This window comes from Gopherus evgoodei, chromosome 1 (assembly GCF_007399415.2).
Source record: "Gopherus evgoodei ecotype Sinaloan lineage chromosome 1, rGopEvg1_v1.p, whole genome shotgun sequence".
NCBI classification, from domain to species: domain Eukaryota; kingdom Metazoa; phylum Chordata; order Testudines; family Testudinidae; genus Gopherus; species Gopherus evgoodei.
In genome coordinates this window covers 154,396,379-154,418,474 of record NC_044322.1, presented here as the reverse complement: position 1 = coordinate 154,418,474, position 22,096 = coordinate 154,396,379, and the positions used below count along the sequence as shown (strand labels likewise).

At 46.6% G+C, this 22,096-nt stretch overlaps 2 protein-coding genes across 8 annotated transcripts in view; one reads left to right on the top strand and one right to left on the bottom strand.

The window, feature by feature from the left end:
* Positions 1–7,603, bottom strand: part of LOC115643979 (proline-rich protein 36-like) — a 37,402-nt gene extending 29,799 nt beyond the window's left edge. The window contains exons 1-2 of the mRNA XM_030548065.1: positions 7,039–7,603; positions 5,803–6,864 (exon numbers count right to left, since the gene is read on the bottom strand). Of these exons, the coding sequence (XP_030403925.1) occupies positions 5,803–6,864; positions 7,039–7,603 (1,627 nt within the window). The remainder of the gene's footprint in view (positions 1–5,802; positions 6,865–7,038) is intronic.
* Positions 6,808–22,096, top strand: part of BCOR (BCL6 corepressor) — a 66,936-nt gene continuing 51,647 nt past the window's right edge. For 5 of the 7 annotated variants that reach the window (XM_030576090.1, XM_030576072.1, XM_030576080.1 and 2 more), the window contains exon 1: positions 6,809–7,020. The gene's annotated coding sequence lies outside the window, so the exon portion shown is untranslated. Of the gene's footprint in view, positions 7,021–22,096 lie in introns of all 7 variants that reach the window. The other 2 variants (XM_030576107.1, XM_030576099.1) reach the window with 1 other exon arrangement.

Sequence of the window (22,096 nt, the reverse complement as noted above, 5' to 3'; positions counted from 1 at the left end):
ACAAGTTCTTTAACTACTAAAATAAAAGCCTGGCTTGTAGCTCAGTGTAGTGAGTGAGAACAAGAGCTCTGATGCACAGTAAATCTTAATTATTCCTAGTTTTATTTAATTTAATCAATTAAGTGAATAATTCTGGCTTCCAACAGACACATTTAGAAGAAAACCTTTAGTGACTGAGCTACTGCTTTGTTTTTGTGAAGGAAACCGGTGGAAGGGAACTTGGCTATGAATGTCTTTTTTAAACTGAAAATACTTTTTTTTTCTTTTGACTTTTTGAAGCTGCTTTCAAAATGAACATTTTTTAGATAAGAGGTGACAGATCAAAATCGCTGGGGGGGGGGAGGTTGTAAGCGGACGTTTTGCCCCAGCTTACTGTTATCTTATCTTTCACACTTGCAGGGCGAAAAACGTGGTTTATCTTTGTACCCACCCCCCTCTTGCCTTAATTGCTAAAAACATTGCGAAGTGTTAAGTACAGGACTAAGGAATCTCTCGGTGTCTTCCATTAAAATAATTCTGTTTACAAATTTGGAGATGTTCTCTGTACAAACACTGAAACCCTCGTATGCTCCCCCCTCCCTTCCCCGTGCTTTAAGGCTGCACATTTCCATCTCGTACGTGTGCATCCAAGTTAGGAAAACCGCTGCTGCTGGGCTTTCAGCTGAACTGAAAATCCAGTCACTTAATACCAGTCAGCCCACAAGGACGATTCATTGGTGCATTCGACTGACTCTGGAGGCCTCAATACATTCAGTCGTTTTCACGTTTAATTCTAAAGTGTGAATTTATAGTCACCTCTAAAATAGCTAGAATAAACTCACCGTTTATGAAACCAATAGCAGATTTGTACTGGCTGTTCAGAAACAGGATTATCTCATGGCTTTCCTCCCCCCAGCTCCTTTAAAAGAAAAGGTAGCTGGAGGTGATTTCACCGATTGTATCAAATTATTAACATACAAGCTAGTGTCTGCAAAAACACGCTTTAAAATATTGGCGTTTTCCCCTTCCATTGTATGATATTTAAACTCTGGAGCTTGGTGGATATTTGGTCGTTTGTCTGTGTCACATGCAGGCCGCTAATGGCTGGGATTCCAGGCGCTGTGTATTGCGCATTACAGAGATGCCTGGTACGTACTGAAGGGTCTGATCAGTGTTTCTAGTATAAAACCCCATCATGGAGGGTTTATAAATCAACAGCAAAAATTAGCTGCAGACTCAGACTCGAGACGCAAAGGGCTTTAATTTAAACACGAATTTTAGCAAGCGATTAGGGCTCACAGAGATTGAATTGCTCTGTTTAGAGCTCAGGGTCTCTCCGTAGTAGTTTCAGTGTCTCCATGTACAGTCCGTGTATGCTCCCAATATTTAGATCATTGCGTTGCGAACTAGAGTATAAAAAGGGCTGCAAAACCAAAATAGTGTATTCTATTCTTTATCCCCTTTGAGAATTCTCAGCCCCCTCCCCTTCAGGGCCCTGCTTCGCAGCTGCATCTTCCTGCTAGGAAAACTGGACAGGATTTCAGACAGTAGTTCTTTCAGAACCTGTCAGCATCGCTCCTTGACTGGCTGTCAGAGCACTAGGAGGCTAACCCTCCCCCTCAGGATGGGCATGCTGCTGCTTCTGCAGCACCCCAGAAGTGACAGGCAGAGTCTAACACAACTCTGCTTTCCAGTGTGCCAGCAGAAAAAGCTACTCCTTGCTCATCAGTGCCTTCCCTAACTATTTCTAGTGTTTTGAACCAAGCCAACAATCAAAATGGCTGAAACATTAAAGTTCAAGAGGTGGGTACTGTTCACTCGCTATTTATGGTTTTGTTCCGGAGATATTAATCATGGTTTTTCCAATATGCTTCCTAAAAGAAGAACTCGAAGGGACAGCCTTCTTTCTCCAGGAAACACATATTTTTGTGTAATTTACCTATTCAAGGAGCTGATCAGGTACACGATACATAAAACTGCCCAAGTAGTGAAAATGGAGGGTTAGATGTACTAGTCTGGTGACTACAGAGTATTTCAGGAAGGTGAGAATTATTAAACTAGTTGTTACAATTTTTTGTGGTTTGTGCCATCTGCCAAAACCAGCCAGGAAAAAGATAAACAAAGCTGACATACTATCCTTAACTTTTTTGCTGTGTTTGTTTCCTTAATATTATAAATTAAGGATAGAAAAACAGCCTCGGCTTTGAATTTTATCTCTGTTGTGGATGAGTGTCACAACTTTTACAAAACCTAAACATATTTTTTCTGTTTGGTTATTGAATTATGCTGATCTGTACAAGCCATAGACGTTACCATTATAATAGCTATTGTTCAGGATTTTTAACTGTGAGGTTCCAAGTAATCAGACCTAAACCTGAAATACAAATTATAGAAGTGAATCTTTTATTGTTAGTTAAGATGGTTTAAACCATAGTTGGGAGATGTCAAAAACATCAGTACTGTTTAACTGGGTGGAGGAATGGTGTGAAGCAATATTTTTGTCACTTCCCTTTGGAAATAATCTCAGATACTAGCCATAAGGAACTAAAAATGGATCATTATGAACAGAATTGCCTTGTGCTACAAAATACAATTATAGTAGTTGTAATATGCAAAATCCCTTTGATTTCAATGGGAGTTTGTAGGATTTTTTAATAATATGCTGGCGTTGTCAGGCCTGAAAGAACTACTGTACAGACCCTGCATAAGGCCCACTGAAGGTTGTCTTGCTTTGTTATTCAGATTTCTCCACTTCCATTTAAAAACAGACTTACAATTTGCAAGGATAAAGGTTTGGTTTAAGACGCACACTGGCAGGACAATTCAAAGCTCAGGATATTTGTAGGCTTTTTCATGGCACTAATCATCATAGTTTCTGAGCACCACATATGCATTATTAATGTATCCTCACAGTATCTCTGTAAAGTGAGAAAGTATTATAATTTTGCAGATGGAGAACTGAGGCACACAGATATTAAAGACCCAGTCTAGTGCACTAGCCAGAAGGTTTTCTTTGAGTGCTGGTATGGGATTTAACCCGTCACCTTCTAGTCTAGAAGTACAGTGATAACAGAGGTACACACAGATTTCAGAATAAGGTATTATCTGTACTATTGTGAACCACAGAATGGCAGGTAAATTAAAGAGGGAGTGAAATGTTAGAAGTCCCATTCTGCCGTTAACAATGGATTTGTCTTTACGAGGTTAAGTGCTTCACGTTGTTGGAACAGTTGTGTTTGTGAACGTATTCTCACCATACTTTATAAAAACATCAGCGCAAGGACCCCAGCGTCTGTGTACGGCAGCGCTCTCTCTAAGCTTTCATTGAAATCCTCCCTTCACTGAGTGCAGTGTACAGCGGCCTGACCTCCAGGTCAGCTCCCTTAAGGGCTTGTAGGAGGGGGGAGGCGGCCTGATAGTCTGCAGGCAACACTATGCTCCGAATGTACCGAGGCGTTGCCTTCATCGGCTTGAAGGAAATGCAGCCCTGTGCGTTCAGAAGAACCGAGCCAACCCGGTTGAGGGATTGAACTGCAGCTCCAATGGCTTCACAGAGAAGTGTGGATCACATCTGCCACTCTCCAATTGCAAAGCTTTGGGACGTGAAAAAAAACAACAATAAAGCAGACAGAAGAACAAACACGTTTCTGTTCCTCTGAACAACGAACAAAGTTAAAGAAAGTAGTTTTAAAAAAATAAGAGTGATCAGTTTGGTCTTTTCTCAAGTTAATTTGAACGGAATAGTTCTAAAAATACGTGTGAAACAGGACCCTTTATAAACTAAGGACCGGGGTAACTGTTTCATTACAACATGTAGAATTTATATACGCTGTGAATCAGGAAATGTAAAGAAAGAAATTTTTTTTTGACAGAGAATTAACTCAATCCAATAGCAGACCTTACCCACAAGGAAAGGGGAACCTATAGTTCTACTTTTCAAGGAAAACAAAAAAGGGCAATTTAATTAGGTTTTCCCCCAGGGGAACAAAAATACCAGAGGCCTTTCCTCCAGCTCTGTGTCTGTAACCACGTGTGTTCAGTCTAATAACTTTATAAAAAATTAGCTTTACAAGGTAATAGGCCAGGTGTCCTTCTGCTTGTTATCAGAGATTAAAAAAAACTGTGGGATAGTTTTCAGTTGTAAACCCGATAAACCTGGAATAAAATATAGAAACTTTTTTCAGTGTTTGAATGTGAACTCTTTTAGTATCATCCAGTGGAAAACATCTCAGATGCTCAGTATATCTGTAAGGCACTTGCAACTGTTTCCTTAAGCCTAGGTATCTACCTACTGCTTAAAAATGCCATTTCATTTGCATGAGCTGTTTTTAAGAGGTTCAGGGCAAGGCAATTCAGTTATGTGTCTAGAGTTTCGGGTTGATATTTCACTTCTGCTTTGAAAGGGAGGATATTTCTTAAATAGATACATACCGAAAGCTAAAACAGTATGAATAAAACCTCACAGAGTATCAACTCTATTGTCAGAAGTTTTTTATTTTTTATCTGACTGATAAAACACTGTTGGTAACTAAGATTCACAACTTCATTTGTTTTTTAGTCCAGTCTTCTTTAGGGAATCTTTTTTCCCCCACCCTTAAAGATAAGTCACTCCTGTCATTCCAAAATAAACGTTTATGAACCAATACCTTTTGCGCCTGTATTGAATAGACACCTTTTAAAGTCAAGGTTAAAGGTATGTAAAAGTACTAAGGTAAACACGTTATTACATTTCTCACACTGAATCCTCCGCGTAGAGATGAAAAATATAATAGGCTTAATTGCCTATGTTAACCGTGCTCTATCTGGAAAGAATTAACAACGAACAGTACTAATAAAGGCCAGATCCTGCTCCCATTAGACGCAATGGCAAAACTCCAAGGCACTTCTGTGGGACCGGTATCGGGCTCCAAAGATTACTTGTGTAAGTAAAGCGAGCAGCAATTGTCCCTGAGCATCCTTAAATGGGGCGGGGGTAGGGCTATGCTGTAGTCTCTCTTCTACTGTTAATTTCAGCTACTAACGCTATGAAAAATTACCTAGCCCTTCATATAACTATACAGTTGACGCAGAGCAAGCAAATGTATGAGTATCTGTCAAGTCGGGCGTTAGGAACATGAAATTTACCAGCTGGGCTGCCCGAGCCGAAAGCTGCGCTGCCAAAGTAAATAGATGCAGTAGATAACCACCAACCCAGCGATTGAAGGGTCCCAAACCCATGCAGAAATCTTAAATCAGCAGTAGAAAATCCAGGAAGGAGAAGTGCGTTCTTCACGCGCCACCCCGCCGCACTATTTCCAAACACTTCACACTCTATGAAAATGTGTTCAGGGGTCTCAGACTTGGATCAGGCAAAAGATTGATACTCAGGGGGGCGTAGAGAAACGGGAGAAGAAGGGGAATGTGGGGCTAAGTAGAGCAGCCCAGTGGAGAGGGGGTGTTGATGAGAAGGGGAAGCTGAGCGCTGCGATGTGGAGAAAGACATTTTTGGGCAAAGGCTGGTGGACGCAGTACGGGAAAGGGGGGGGCGAAGTGGAAAGTGTGTTTCGGAGCGGGGGGAATCCAGGCCATCTTCCACTGGAGGATGATCGTGAAGGAGAATGGAACGAGTGGCTGTGTTGTGGCGCGGGGAGGGAAAAGCGGGGGAGGGCTGTGCCCGGGAATGAAGAGTCTGATGGGGCAGCGGCGGGCTTGCTAAGGAAACCGAGTACTTCGCGAGGGAACAAAGAGACACGCCGGCTGGGGAAGGGGTGCTGCGCGTGGGGCCGGGGCGGCTGAAGGAAAAGAGCGCTTCACCTGAGGGGGGGGGGCGGGGCGCCCCCTCACCTGAGCAAGCGCAGGCGAGTGGGAGTAAGGCTGGCAAGTGGGAGCAGGGAATAAAGAGCCGCCCCTCCCCCAACCCTGCCACTCGGGAAGGGGGCTCCGTGTCGGGAGCAGCGGGAGGCCGGCGAGCCGGGGGCTGCTGAGTGACGGGCGCTGGGGGGACAGAGGAGACTGAAAGGTGCGCGGCGGGGGGAGCCGCGGAAAGGGGGCCCAGAGCCCACGCCACGCGCGGGAGCGGAGCTCTCCCGGCGGCACCCGGCGCGCGGTCTGGCGGAGCGAGCTGCTGCGGCTGCCGGGCTTTGACAGCTTGGCGGAGCGGAGTGAGCGGAGCTTTATGGTAATTGCGGTTCTCCACTGGCCTTCTGGGTAGCGAGCGAGGGGAGCAGCGGCGCGGGCGGGGGAGCCACTTTCCTCTCAGCCGCTGCTGGCTGAGGAGAGCGCGGAGTCTCCCCGGGACGCCCTCAGCTTCGGGGCGGGGGCAGGGGGCCGAGTGCCAGCCCGCAGGGGCGGGAAGCGGGAGCGGCCGGCCGGGGGCGGGCAGAGAATCAATTAAGGGAGGTGAGAAGCCGCGGAAGGGAGACGCGGGCGGGGGGTAACTTGCTCCGGGAGAGCGCGGTGGCGGCGCTGCTGCTGCTGGCGGCGGCTCCCTGAGCGCAGCGCCCGCCCGCGGGGGGGAGGCGGCGGCGGCGGCTGGAGCAGCAGGGGGGGGGATGTGAGCGGAGCGCGGCGGGCAGCACACGGAGTCCGGGCTCCCAGCGGCAAGGGGAGGAAGAGCGGCTTTCCCGGCGGAGGGGGTTAAATCCCCAGCCCCACACACAAAGCCGCGGCCAGGCCACTGGAGACGCCGGGCCCGTGGCGGGAGCGCGATGTAGGAGGGCAGCCGGCGCCGGCAGGGGACACTCCGCCCGGAGCAGCCAGCAACATGGCGCTGCCAGCCCAGCGCCCGCAGCCCGAGTGAGCCTCGCGGGCAGCGGAGCCCAGGCAGCAGCGCAGCCCTCGCGGCGGCCACCTGCCCCGCCAACCTCCGCTGCCCCCTGCGCCGCACGGAGCGCCGCCAGCCCAGCGCTGCAGCGCGGACACACGCCCCGAGAGGGGGAGGGGAGCAGCAAACTTTTTGCATCCACCCAGCCTGAGCCTCCCTTCCGGGGAGAGGAGGGGACTACAGCCCCGGGACCCAGGCGGCCGCACTCGGCGCTGCTGCTCTCCCGGCCGGAGCACAAGGTCAGTGCTGCTCGAAACCTCGGTGCTGCGCGGAGTCTCGAGAGTCCCTTCCCCCGGCCGGCTGGGCTCTGGGGAGCGGCCCGGCCCTGCCCGGCCCGCCCTGGCGCTCCCCTGGGGGAGGTGGGGCGAGGGCTCGCTGTGTGGCGGGGCCAAAGGCGAGGAAAGGGGCAGCGAGCCGAGCGGGGCGAGGGGGCGGCAGGCGCTGGGGACGAGGGGGCCTCCTGGGGCGCGCCTCGCGGGCGTGGGTGCCGCGGAGTGGAAGTTTGGCGGCTGTTGGCTTGTGGCGATGCCCCCGGGGAGGCAGGGTGGGGTAAGCGAAGGGGAAGCTGCAGGTCGCGCTCTGTCTGCTCCCCAGCCGGAAAGAGGAGGTGGGGGGGTTCCCGTCGTGTCTCGCTTTCCGATCTGGAAAGGGCGGTGAAAGCCCCACCTCTGGCAGCCGCCACGGCTTGGCTCCCGGGGGGAAGGGGGTGGGGGACACTTTTAGACCAGGGGAGAGGGAGGGCACGTATTCTGGGGCCTCGCGTCCGGCTTCCCCTCCACGCCAGTGCAGCTGGGGGAGAAGCCCGAGCGAGACTGGCCACATTCGTGGGGAAGAGGCTGGGGCTTTCGGGCGCTGTTTGTTCCCCAGCCAGGTAAAGGATGGACTTTTAACACTATTTTTAAAGGAGCTGCTACTGCGTGAGGTTTTCTCGTTGATTTGCGAATGCAAAGGGGTTTTGTTCTTTGAAGCCGGGGCCCGCGGGGGGGGGGGGGGGGAGGAAAGGGAGCCAGTCACCGTGGTTACCCGTTCAAAGATCATTGCTGGTGTGGGGTCCAGTCTGATGTAGAAGTTTGTTCATTTAAAGCTAGTTTTAGTGGAAAAGAAACTAGAGGGAGGATAGGAACTTGCTATCAAAGGCCGATCGGGGGAATTCAGACAGGTCTATTTTCTGCAAGCCCTCGCCAACTCCGTGGCTGGTCTGTGCAGCATATGGGTCATGCATTTGATGTTCGTGAAGCGAGTCCGGAGCCGATATTTGCGAAGGTTTCACGTTCCTCTTTTCTCTCTCTCTCTCTCTCTCTCTTCCTTTCTTCTTTCCGCGATGTGTGTAGGATCCGAGATTGCGGGCGGGGGGGGGGGGCAATGACTGGTGTAACACTGACGAACTGTGGGATTGTGTTTAATGGTCTAGCCTCAGAGCTTGTTGCAGCATTAATTTCTTCTAATTAATCTTTTGCAGAAAGTCCGCTCATTGCTTTCATGTGCTCCGCGGAGCCTGCAGCTTTGCATTCGTGTTTTGTATTAAAAACTAGAAGAGCTTAGCCCGCCTACAATCTGGTAGCAGAGCCCGGTTGTTTCAATGCTTTATTAACTTTTCCGTGGTGAAGAGGTCATCGCTCCCTATAAAGTGGGGATTGGCAAAGGGCTGCGTAGCCGACCCTACTAGTACGATCTGGGAACAAAGATAAAAAGGAAACCTCCCCATAAGGTGGTGTTAAGTGCAGTCTTGAGTATTTCTTGCTGTGGCGTTGGAAACAGATACCAGCCACCGAAATCAATTGTTACTAGGTGTTTAATTCAGCTTTGCCAACAGAACTGCATTTTCCCCCATATCGCAGACCATTTACATTCTGTTAACCTTGGAGAATTGTGTCTAGCTGCTTCTGTCACGCGAGTCTATTAATGTGGCTTCTTCACTGAGACGTTGGTGCTTATATATTTGTTTAGGATTCGGTGCAATTGCATTGGTGTACATGGATTAATTTTCCTTTCAGTTTTTAAGTGGAAGCCGTCGGTTTTTCTGAGAGGAGGACAAGGCAACGGGCACCTTAACTGCTTTTAGGGGATTAGGAAGGCGTGTGTGTGTGTTGTGGGGGGGTGTTATTTTTTTTTTTCCAGGCAGGGGTTGCAGTTTATCTCTAGTTCAGCTCTTTGAATTGCTGTCACAAATAGGTGACTGAGAGTTAATTAGGAAGTATGCTCTGGATCAATGAGTTGCACAGATCATTAGCTATTCCCCAGTTTTTTGCAGGATTGGACCTACACCTCTAATACCGTCCCTCTTGAATACGCAACTCCTAAGGAGAGTTAGAGACAGAGCAGCACTTCGGTTGACTATAGATGGGTGTGAAAAGGGCGTGATTAATAAATATTTAAGTTTTCCGGTAAATAGGTTTGTTCGCAAGGGGAGGGGGCTGTTCTTCTGCCTTCCACACTGACCCTATCTTTCTCGAAGGGCAGGAAAGGCCCTGGCACTTTGAGCTAAGTATTATGATTGTGGAATAGAAAAAGTGTGTGTCGTAGCAAACGCTACAAGAGCAGACAAAATCCTATTTGTCAGGCATGAAGGTGGGCTGTTTTGAAGGCTACACATGTACAGTGAAGGATTATGTTGCGGACACTGTTTCTTTATTTCCTTCGCCATTTCTAAGGTGAGTGGCGGAGGCTGAGGGACCAGGAAAGGGCTTCTCCTGGTATTGTTTGTCCGTCTGTGATAGATCGGTCTAGACAGCCGTTCAGGCTCCCTGCGAGCTCAAGAACCGGAGCCTGAAAGGGAGAATGGGGGAGACCGAGAGGAAAAGGTCACCGCGATATTTTTTGTTAACCCTTAAAGAGGAGGAAAATCTAGACGACTGGTGCGGTTAAAAGAACCGGAGAAGAGATTGGAATGAGCCCGGAGGGAAAGGGGGCAGAGCTGTGGATCGTGGGCTTACCCTCATGCATCTAATTGCATTTTAAGAGCTGTTTCCCACAACAGGAAAAGAGTTTACGAGGCGAGTGCCAGATTATTTCGTTCCCAGAAGTTTCCTCTGTTTAGAAACTCCGAGGAGCGCGTTAACCCCGTGTCAGATTGGTGCGGGGCCAGACAAACACAGAGAGGCGCACGCAGGCTGAGCCTGGCGTGCAAGGGGCCCCGCGAGCGAGCGGAGCGCGCAGTTAGTGTTTCCCCATCTCGTCCCTCCGCCCCCGGGTCACGATGGAAAACCCACCGCGGAGATTCACAACCACTCCGGGCGAATACCGAAAGGAAAGCGAGTTTCCGCGAGAACTCTTCACATCGGATCATCTTCCCCCCTCCCACCCCGGAGCCTTAATGACCTGGGGGTGGGGAGGGAGTCGACTTTGTTTTATAGCACCGGGCTGCCCTCGACTTGTTTAATGTATACACTGAAAGGCAGGCGAACCTACCTCAGGTTGTTTTGAAGCATAGCGGACTTCACAGGGAGGGTCATACCTTGTGGCAGACAGGGACTAAGGCTTCCGTTCCTGTTTGGGTTACTTTGAGTGGCGTATGGGTTTTCCTTTTGTCACAAGACATTGTCAGTGGAATACAGGCGATCGTGTAGTGTAAGCCTATGCGGTGCAGATTAAAAGGAGTTAAAGGCTCCAGAGCCGTAGATAAAAGCTGGTTTGTGTTGGATTTGCCTGCAGCGCAGACCATCCTCATTCCTCTTTGTCTGAGCCCTGGCTCCAGGCGCTCCAGCCTTATTGGAAATATTTCCGAGGAGTCAGCGCAGAGCCAGGGCAGCAGGCAGCTCAGCGTTTATTTACACTTCACATCTAAATACATCTCTAATTAGATAGAAGCAACACCGGAAATGGTAGATTGGTACTCGTCTCTATTAGATATGCAACCAATAGGCCCTACAGAATTTCCCCCCACCCCCCAAAAAAAGAGCCCATGAAAACCAAGTAAAAATTTGGAGACTGAATTGAAATAACCTCGTAATAAACCACACAGACCTATTTTGAGGTTATTCTAATGTTAAAGAAGTACTTAACCGTTGGAGAAGCGAGGGCCCAAACTGCAGTGTGAGTGGTTATCGATGTATGTCTGGGGTCTTATACTAGGCTGGTGGACACAGGCTAGAGTGCTATGTGCACTGAGTCCCCATCCTTCAGTACCAGGATGCAATCCTTATCTATAGACCTTGTTATGAAATTAGCCAAATCACAACCCTGCCCAAAACATTTCACTTTCTTCATAAACAGGGGCTTTAAAAAATCGGGAGGGTTCATAGCCATTCTAAGCTAGTATTTAGAAGATTCAGTAGAATCACTCATGGATAATTTTGGTTAGTCCTAGGATTGAAAAACAATACACAAGGTTTAAGTCCCATTGGTCCTTAATTTGTGGACATAAAAAATGTCAGGCCACCATTAAAAAAAATTGAACAATACGACACTAATGTCTGAATTATAGGAATGAAAATCTGACTTTTTCCCCCCCCAGAGAACCTTACAACTTTGAAAATGGAGTGGTTAAAGGATGAATTCAGTCTAAAGGCCTCATCTTGAGCCTGGTAGCAGGGGTGTAAAAATACTGTAATTCCGTTGACAAGGGAGTTAATTCCTATTTTACTCAGGCCTTTTAATGTTGGCTGATGTACACAAAAGGCCACTTCATTACACGGATGACATGTGATACTGTCTCTTACGTCTACATCTATAGCACATTTTAGTGTGGGCCTTTAAACAGCAGTACATAGGGTATGAACAACAGGCTTTATACTTTCTCCTTAAACTGATGTTGTTTAAAAATAAATGGTAGCTAAGATAAATGTTATACTTCTTGCTTTTTGCAGTAATCTAACCACTTAGAGATCAAGTAGATTCCTTCTAGCGAGCCAGACTAACCCCTTTTAACTAGGTCGAAAAGCTCTCGGTGTGTGTATAATGAGAGGCAGAGGAGGCCTCATCTGCAGATAGGGGGAGTTCCCTTTTCCGTGAGCAGCACTGGCTATATGTAATCCGTGTGTCCTTTCACCGAAGAGGCTGATAGGGAGTATTACTCTGAATCGACCTTTCCCTCAGACCTCTTCGGCTGTCAGGACTTGAACCTTTAGCTAGAAGCCTGAACGATCTTTCAAGCAGAAGTTAATGAATGTTTCACAAGGGTTTCTCTGTCATGTGTAGCACCTTTTAATGGATGAGTTGACTAGTTAGGGACAGAAAGCAAGAAGGCCAGCAGCTCACAGAAAACAGTTCTCTTAAAGAAGTTCTGTTCATTTGCAGGAGGCGGTTCTATTTTTTTCTTTTTGCTGCACAACAAAACAACCTTCAGCTAGTATTAAGATTTTCCTATATATCTTTCCCCTCCAGTGGGACAAGTTAAGATTTTTGCATTACTACCTCTTTCTCTCTCTCTAAATAGCAAACACATACTAAAATGTTGTAGGGGTTATTTTGGTGCTGTTTTTCTCTATGAAATTTACCTTTATATATTAATAGATTTGGTGTCCTGTGATTAGGCATGCAAGGAAGTCCACTTGGAGAAGACCCTGGCAGCATAAAATATAATTTGTGATCTGAAAGACAGTTTCCAGTATAATCTCATTATGCACCACAGACTCCCGGTGTTATTTTGTAGAAGGCGGACAATGATCAATTTACATTGACCTGGGGCTGGGCAAGCTTTTAGATGGTAATTGCCATATTGATTTGCATGCAGAGAGGAGACCTGCTAAAATTAAAGACCGGAAGCTAAATTAAACTAAATTTATTGTCTAGGTGCAAACTAAAAGACCTGTTAAAGTGTAGGGTAGAGTTTAAGAATCTGAAACTTGGAGAGGAAAGACGTTTACATTGCTAGTCCCTTTAAAAATTACATATTCTTAAAAAGTGGAATGTAAATACCTGGTTTTGACAAAGTATATATGCCAATTCTATGTCATGTAAGCATTGCTACTTCTAAAAAAACCCTATATAATAAAATCCTTGCTTTTTTTAATCCCCTCCCCCCAAGTCCCTTTGTGATTTGTTTCCTTAGTGTGACAGTAAACACACACGTGCTTTGAGTAGAACAATTAAAGTAGAAAGTACAGACTCCACCAACTACACTGGAAATTCTTTGTATAGAGTTGAGTGCAACCCTTAGGAAAGAAAGTAGGCTAGAAGTTCCGCTCTACATCAGCACTCACACCAGTAAGTACTTCATGCATGTATTATCACCTTAATTGATCAGCAGGATCACTTTTAATAATAGCTAGCTCTTATATAGTGTGTTTTATAAGTAGATCTCAGAGCACTTTACAAAAAGGTCAGCATCCTTATCCCCATTTTACAGTTGCGGAAACTGAGTGGGAGAGCAGTGAAGTGGTTTGCCCAAGCTCACCCAGCAGATTAATGGAAGAGACAGGATTAGAGCCTAGGTCTGCTGAGTCCCACTCCAGTGCTCTATCCAGTAGGCCACAAATTAAACTTTCCCCTTAAATTATGCTTACCAAACATGTGGAACTCTCTCATGCCATTAAAAACTGCAATAACATAAAGCTCTATGCTGTCATTCACTTTACAGATGTCTCAGTGTATTTTAGTATGGCATAGGTATGTCAATACTGCCATTTAGCAGTTACTTGTAAGAGTTCTGGCTCAACTTTTGAAACGGATTAACATTTAAAAAATATATTAAACTCTTATCCTAAGTGTTCATTTAAAATACTCTGGAATATATCACCTAGTGACCCTTGCCTTTAAATAGCTTTATACCACAAAATACTTAGGCTTATATTCTTAGTTTTAAAAGTCCAGGCAATGGGACAATTGAACACTCCAAAGTAATTGATATTTGCATTTACACATCAGGAATCATATTTTTGTACAAGTCCAACCACTCAGTAGTTCTGTGGTATAGGCACTAAACCCTATAGATATTTTACGTAAATAACTAAGAAAATATTAAAATTACATCTAGGTTCATGTTTTGTGTTAGTACTAATACCCAAACAAAGACACTACCTTTGTGAGGGTTTCTTGTGTACCCAACGGGAAGGAGGAAAGAATTAAATTCATCCAGTTTTATATTTGGTTAGTTGCACTCCCTCTGCTGAGGTTGGATATTAGTTGATGTTAATCTGTTTTTTTTTTATGCTGCAGCATATAGACACACGGAAGTGAATTAAGGATTGAGAGGCAGATTCTCAGTATTGCTTTGAATTCTCAGAAAACTTTTTAATGGTATTAGAAGGGATAGAGACAAACCCATTTTCACTGGAAGATCTGATGCTGCTGTGACCCAAACATCTTCCACATGATAGTTTAGAATTTTGGATAGGTACCACCAGGGTTCCTTAATCCACCCACTGGTGCTATAGAATCTAAATGTATAGGGACCTTTTAATGCACATATTATTGCTAAGACAGACAGTAACATGTTTTTAGAGTCACACTATTGAGCATTTAGGAGGGTATTTAAAATCACCTATAATCTGGGTACCATAGTTCACAACTATTTTAGAAGGTAAACAGATGTGTGTGTGCTTGCACACAAACTGCACTCTGAATCTCCCTACCTCATTCATCCCTCTTAGCTCTCATTGTGGGAACTACTTTTAACATGTCACTCCCAGCCATTATACGTTGTTAGGGTCAAATTTAATTGGCCCCTCAGGAAGCAGTACCTTTTACATACATCCCCAAATATATCAATCAAAACACTTTACAGGTTTATGTAGGGGCTTCATTAGCACAATTAACTATAGAGGTATCAATTTGGAACTCAAAAAAGGCCCATATATACTGTACCTTGGCTTTCCAAGGTTTGCCTGGATATAAAATCTGGGGAAATAACACTTCCCAATTCCAGCCAAAGCAGTTAGGTAGATCAGAACAGTACTATGCAGCAGGAAGTGGTCTTCCCCTCATTTCTCCTTCTTCTAGTCCAGTGAATTGTGTCCTACCTATGTGTGGCCAACATTTGCTTCAGCCATTTTAGCACGTCTTCCACAAGGCCTATGTCTTTACCGGAAGGTGGGCAAGGTCTGAGCTCCCACAGCTTGGCCAGGGGGCCTGAGTGGAAGGTTGGCATAGGCATCATTGAGGTAGACTTGAGCTAAAGCTGACCCAGATTACATCTGCCTTTTTTAAAAAACCAAACAGCTGTAATGTATTTTAATGGTAAACATTTTAATAGCTATGTGACTTGACCTTAAAAAGGCCCATTAAAAAGTATCTGTTGGTAGATGAAGTCAGATGATCCAGTCAGAGAAGAAAATATGTGAGACGTAAGTTGTAAACTATCACTTTCCTCATAAGTTAGTGAGGTTGGGAAAGAGGAGAGCGCCCTCCTGAGCAGACATTTCAAGGTTGTTTTATTTTAGCTATAGAAAGAACCCATTACTATGAGATCGCATTTTCAATAAACTGTATTGGCTCTCCTCTTTATACAAATTGCTGGTATGAAAGAAAAGCAAGCCTATATGCATGGAGGCAGGCATAAGCTAGTGAGATCAGGTTTCCGACTGAGCTCCCGGAGGAGAAGTGAGCATTTGATTGAAGCTACACTTGGTTCTTGGTTCCCAAGGGACAGCAGCCCTGAAACACGAGAGCTCTCCCTCCCTCCCGCTCTCTTCTTCCTCTAAAAGCCTTTGTGCTGAAAGAGCTTCAGTAGGCACGAATCGCTGGTCTCTCACAAGAATGTGTTGCAGCCTTTGCTGACATTGTTTTGTTAGCAATGGGTTTTACCAGGCAAGCAGATTTTTAGCTCCGTACAGGCAATGAATAGTCGATGTCACCAACCTGCAAATACCTACTGGAATAATTTTACAGGGGAAGCTGGCTGGGAAGTTCAGTGCAGACCCATCACGTCAGTAGTAGCCACTGTGCCTGCCTTGAGAAACGTTAACCTATAGCAATAGCTGGGCCAAGATGAAAATGCTCTTCAAAACAAAACAAAAAATCGTCGGTCTTTTCTTGCAGCCTGTCACAAAGCTATATATTGTGCATCCGGGAGCTATATATTGTGCATCTCAGTGCCGGTTCTCATAGTCTCTTTATCAAATTTAATCTATTTTTAAACTCTTAGGCAAAATGGCTTACTGTTAAATATTTCTGTAAAGATATACATTCCAATCAATCATACGTACTGTAGCCAAGAATAAATTAAAGGGAGAAAATATACTTTCAGTCAGTTCTAGCGAAATCTCCACCTTTCCCTTCCCAATAGAAAATGTACACAGAATGGGAGAGATACTAGCACAAGTGTAATCAATGAAAGAGCAGGCAACTTGTAGCTAACCTGATTTTTAATTATTGTACAGAGTATTTCACAAGTAAAGTCAGATTTGCATCAGAATAGTAGTTTAAAGTAGGAAAAGAGAAAGTGCACGTGCATGATTTAAGATTCAGTTTAGAAACATTCTTAAGACGAGTGGAATCAGTAGCGGTGACAGTTTATTTTAACTGGACATATGCAGATAGAAAATAAAGTACTTCTTCTGTTCAAGTGTTTGGGACAATAACGGATGTCCATCGTGGGATAATCAATATATGTGCAGAGCTCAAAGCAAGAGGGAGGTGAAAGGGTGCAGGAAACCCAAGGGTAGTCATGTAAATATGACACACAGCCCGTTTCATTTGCTATGTCAAACTAAAGGCAAACAGATTTGACTCAATATCTTAAAATCTAATCGTAGTTGCCTTACTCGCTCCTACAGTCACTGGGGATATCAACCTGAGCAAAGCCATCTGGAATGGACCATTATGTAGATTCGGTATTGTAATACAGCAAAAGAGGGTTGTTCTTTACAGTAGGCCTTCATGATGGAGAAATTTTATAACAAAAATATTTTGTCATAAAGTGAGGTTTATACTTAATTAAAGACGAGGTGGGGTGCAATTTGCTCCGATACTGACGATTATGGAAAGTCAGCTTAATACAAAATAAAGGAAACGTGTCCTCACCCCCCGCGCCCCACCCGTATGGGGGGCAGTCAGTGGTATTCATTCAGTCATGACATTTCTGCAGCAGAACAAGGGGCCTTAAGCTTCCAAACGCTACAATGACCGGGACATAGTAAGGGGCACGGCGTACTTTACACGAGAAAGTCAAAGCTGCAGCTGTACTTTATGGCTTCTTTTGACAGGAAATAAAAAACAATTGCAGTTGTGACAAAACTTTATTATCAAGGAGAAGAGTGTGTGCGCGTGCTTGGTCTGTCTCGAGTTTGGAGAAAAACCGAAATATCGTCTGGTGGGGAAATTAATAAAAGGAACTCCACTGTATCGGACAGCAGCAAGATTCTGTTTGAAAAATCGGATGAAACAAACACGGTTCTCTCTCCGCAGTAGGAGTGGGGTAGAGGAGGTTCCTTGTTTGGACTAAACCAGCTGCAGTACTTGATGCTACAGCACTGAAGGCAGACACAATGCTGCTGTTGTTGGTTTGATCTCGAACTGTGGATTGTTAGTCTGGATTTAACTATGCGGTGGGGGGGGGGGGGAAGAGAATGTGAAGGCTGTTTACAGCTAGTGCAAATAATGTGACAGCTGTTGGAGCGCGAGTAGCCTGCGCCTCTTCGGCACCTACAACAAAGCTCTCACTATGCAGGCAGCAGTAGCACTTCAGAGCGCTCGCACAGATAGCGGCCGCGGGGATTAAGAACTAATGAGCTGAGCTGGGCTGGGGTGTGTGTGTGTGTGTGTTGCTTTTTAATGTAATAGTTCGAGAGAGGTGTTTTTTTTTCCCCCTCAGCATAACTTGAGTGCACATACCTGGGCTAAATTTCAGATAGACCCCCTTGATATCGCAGTTGAGTAATACACCTGTAGGGGAAAAGCTCTTCCTGGAGTGGAGGGTCTCTCTAAAACAAGAGACTAGATAGTCTGACTTCAATTCCTTTTCTTAAGCTTGAGAGTCTAAAGGTCAGATTCTGCCCTGGCTGTCAGCAAGGGCAAACGCAGGGACAACAGCAGGCTGCTTGGAGTCTAAACCAGCTTGGAATTTGGCCAAAAAAAAAATGTTGGCTACTAAACCCTGCTCGCTTTCCTGGAAGTGGGTAGAGTGCTGAAATTTGCATATACCAGGCCAGATCCTATTGAAGGCAATAGCAAAGTTCCCCTTGAATTCCGGGAGAAGAAAAGCAGGCCCTGTGGTGCAGGGGATTGTACACATGGGATGATGATGTTCTGAATTTCCTTTGGACTCAGCTGATAATGAGAGACGACTCCAACTTGGACAGCATTTCTCAAAACAGTATGGTGAATCGCATCCTTTGTTTTTAATGCAGGTGCTGCTGTAATCAAAGTTGTTATCATGAGATCAGTTGTAGGCATTCTCTGATCAACTAGACAGTATGTTGTCAGGACTGTATGTAAGTCAGGTTCTGGGTCAAAAACAGCTCCAACAAAAGTAAAAAGGAGAAAGTAATTGATCAGGCTAGATCTCTTAAAACAAAGGCTTTATAACTTAGAGAAATTCACTACCTGATTCTGTCTGTCCTTAAGATTTTCTTATATATCCAAACCCAGCCCGCAGCCTTTATGGAAGTCTCCCAAAAGTCAGAGGGAGTTTTGTATGATTAAGAACTGTAGGATCTGGCCTATATTTTCAAATTAGGTAGTTTTAACCGCAACAGAGAATCCGTATGTTTTTACACACAAAGTAACCTCTAAAATCTATTTTCGTTTCGCCTGGAACTCTTTAGAACAACAAAATTTCACATAGTGGCTATAATCTTGGTTTAAGGGTGGTTGCCTTTATTATCTATCTTCAGTCTCTCCCCTCCATATACTATTGGGTCTTTATGAATAATGTGCTGTTGATGGCGGAAGTTACTCCAACAGTAATTCAATAATCTTAGCGTCAATGCTATAAATTAATCTTTGTATATGATGTATGTCGTTTCTGTAGGAACGTTGCTTGCGAAACTAGTTTCGCCTTGAAGCCAAGGTGGAAAGATAAACAAGTCTAGATCACCAAAATACTGGCACTCTCTTCCTTCTTCCAAATCTTTTAAAGTCACGGAGCAGTATTTCCAGGATTATAGTGCTGCCTCTGCGGTGGGACTGTCGCTGGCTTTAAAAAAAGCTAATGCAAATTAGTGAAAAATAATTTTCTTTCAGAGATATGCAATGTATTAGTCACTTGTTATCGTGCTTAGAGGCAGACCTCATTTGCGCGTCTGCCAACTCGCTCACATCTGCTCAGAGCTGTTCAGGGCATTTTAACCTTGGCGGTGTAGTGTCGTAGTCCCACGGATCAAGAGCGAGTAATTAAAGCTCTAAGCAGCAGCAAAAATTCATAGCGCCCATCTGCATAGCAGTTGCTTCAGTGCTTTGTTTCGGTGCTGAGTTCTAAGATGAAAAAGCAGAGATTGCAATGGTCCGTAGTCTTTCCCTCTACGACCGATGCCTGTGTGAGTCTTCATACAACTGGGGGGTATTAACCCAGAGGAACATCGCAAAACTTTGTATAGAAAGCCTGACGTTGCTTTTACAGTAACTTTCGGATTCACGTGATAAACGTACGTTTCGGCTGTTTAAAAAAGAGTTGTAAAATCAAACGACTGGCACATCTCTACCTGCTCTCTATAGGATAACTATGTCTTTACACTGTTTGGAGAAGACGATGTGAGGGTTTGGGACCAGTAGTTATGTAAAAACGTATAGCTGTGCACGCAGCTCCTTGTTTATAACCGTTGTCTAAAATGTTCCGTGATTTTCAGAAGTACTCGGAAAGTATTTCCCTGGAGGGGGAAACAGTCGAATTGGAAACACTATATATATTTTGAGGCGGGGCGGTACTCTTCAAGTATTGCTAAGCATACGCCGACTGAGTTGTTTATAAGCCGCTCCAACTTCCCAAGCGCATGTCTTAAATGATCGCTGAATCTAACTGCCTGTCTTGTGCCTAAAAGAGTGCAGTTGAGTTACGCCCCCCCCACAAACCTCGCTGCAAAGACAAAGTCCTGCAGGGAGCAGACGGACCCCAGGCTAGTTAAGCTAGATATGCTAGACAGGGGACCAAGTTTAATATCTCGCTGTCGGCGCGCCGGCCATTTGCTGTATAATGAGGAGCTGCTTTATTCTCCGGAGAGAATCGCCTTCAAACTGCCTCCTCTTGGTGATGGGTTGTGTGTCTGTCTGGGGAAAGGGGGGGGAGGGGGCTGCTCCTAATCAATCAGCCTCTCAAAGCTGTTGCTCCGTAAATGAGGGAACCACAGGCACTGTCAGCCACAATTATGCAAAATCAACTCGTCCCTGATCAATATCTGCTAACGTCCCCCGTGGATACTGCGGAGGGAGTGTGTGTGTGTGGGTTCCTCCTCTACCGTACAGTACAGCTTGAGCTGGTGACTGCGAGAGAAAGCAACGTGGATCAGGGGCGGTCAGAGGAAAACCAAGGGCGTACGTCCCATTAATCATTCTAGCAGGGGGTGCTGTGTGGGGAGAAGGGGCCCAGAACGGTGGTATTTATAGCCGGATAATGCTGCGGAAATGAGTGCACCATTTCGCTCGGCTCTCACAGAAACAGGCGGACTTATCTATTCAATGTGTGTGGGGGGTATTTTTTTTCCAACCTGAAGTTTCCTGTCAGCAAAATAAGCGGGGAAGAGGCGCGGGGGGGGGGGGGAGATGGAAAATGCGTTTGTGAAGGGAGCGGAGTTAGATGTGCGCAGCGAGCCTCGCCAAAGCCAGTCTTGTGTGTGGAGGGAAAGGTGGCTAAAGATGTTTTTTTATTCTTCAAAGCAATAGCCATACGAAATCAACCCAGCATAGGAAGCTCCTGAGCTGTAAGGACTCTGAAGGGTTGGGGGGGGGGCGGCCCTGCGCGCTCTCCCTTCTCCCCGAGACTGCGCTCGGCGGATGCAATGTTAGCTTAATTACCTGAAATGCACATTTGTGCCAGGCCGGCTGTATCTATCTCTCTTCTCCTACTGCTCCTCCTGCGCAGCTCAGGCTAGGCTGCTGCCTGTTGTCTCTGGCAGCAGCAGCGGAAACCCTCGCTCCTCTGTGTGTCTCTAAAATGGCGCGGACGGTCTAGGAACTGAGAGATGCAGAAGAGGGGGTCGGTGGCACAGGGAGCCTAAACTATCGGTTGGAAAGGGGGGCCAGACGGTGGCTAAGAGCCATCGATAAAAGGGGTTCAGATCTACTGGCTCTGTGGCGTATGGTGCAGGAGCTCCCTTCTCTGGCAAGCATGTCCGCCTAGCTGCCTCTCTCCCCAGTCATCTCCTCCCAGGAGCAGGGGGCGTTATTAATGTCGCTGCTGGAGAAGTGGCAGGATGAAATGCGAAGCTGCCCTTCGCGATTTATACTCTAGAACCCTCCCCTCCCCCGCGTGGAGCCGAAGCCTTTTCCGCTTCAGCTCCGCCATTCACACAAGGGAAATGTGTGGCGGGGCGGGGGGAGAGACGCAGAAGCGCAATGGAACTGGTGTCGCCACTTACCGCTTGCCAAGTACACGTTTCGGCGGTGACCCTTATAACACTCTCACAGGGTGGCCCGTGGAGGGTCCGCTCCCCTGTGTCAAGGCCTCTCTTCACCTTAAACAACCCCAACTTGGGTGCCAGCCGTGTCTCTGCTTCAGCAAATAAAATGTCCTCCTTCCTCCCACCTCCTCGATGTTTTTCAGTGGGGGGCTCAAGCATGTGCTTCACCGTGCTCCAGATCTAATAACCTGCAGACACTGGTTCCTCTGTGAACTCTCCAAAGTGAGCCGGGTGCTACCTTCCCCGCCCCTTTTGCCGCGGGGTTCCCCCTAAAATAGGTGGGGTGGTTCCCCAGCGCTGGCAGGGAAGGCTGTGACTGTCGCGTACGTGGGCTAGGCGGCCAGGGTTATTTGAAGGATCGCCAGCCATTTTAACTTTCCCTCGTTGGCCTCCTCTCCGCCGCCCTTCCGCCGATCCCAGGTTTATCATTAATTTAAAACTTTTGTTTGCAAATGGCGGTGAGAGCTCAGCACCGCTTCGCCTGGTAGTTCAGGCAGCTGCTGGGGTGGGGGTGCGGGGCTACCGCCGCAGAGTTACTTTCTGTAGCAGGCTCGGACGCGCGACAGAGACCGAGCGGAGCAGACGCTCGTGACCCAAGCGCTGCTGCTCTGCCTCCTCCCGGGCGAAGGGTGCCCCTGCCCGCGCCCCTGATCACGCACAGAGGCGGAGGAAGGGGTGCATGTGGGAGGGCTCCCTCATAGGGCAGGGAATCGTCACTGGATCAGGCAAGGGGACAGTGCCCGGCCGTGAATGGGGATCGATTGAAGTCCTCATTGCTTTCCTTCCTTCCCCCACGTCTGCCGCCCCCGGGAGCCCCTCGTATCCTTCGCCCCAGTGGGAAACACCCTCCTCTGCCCCCCCAATGTCTAATCTCTCATATCCCTCC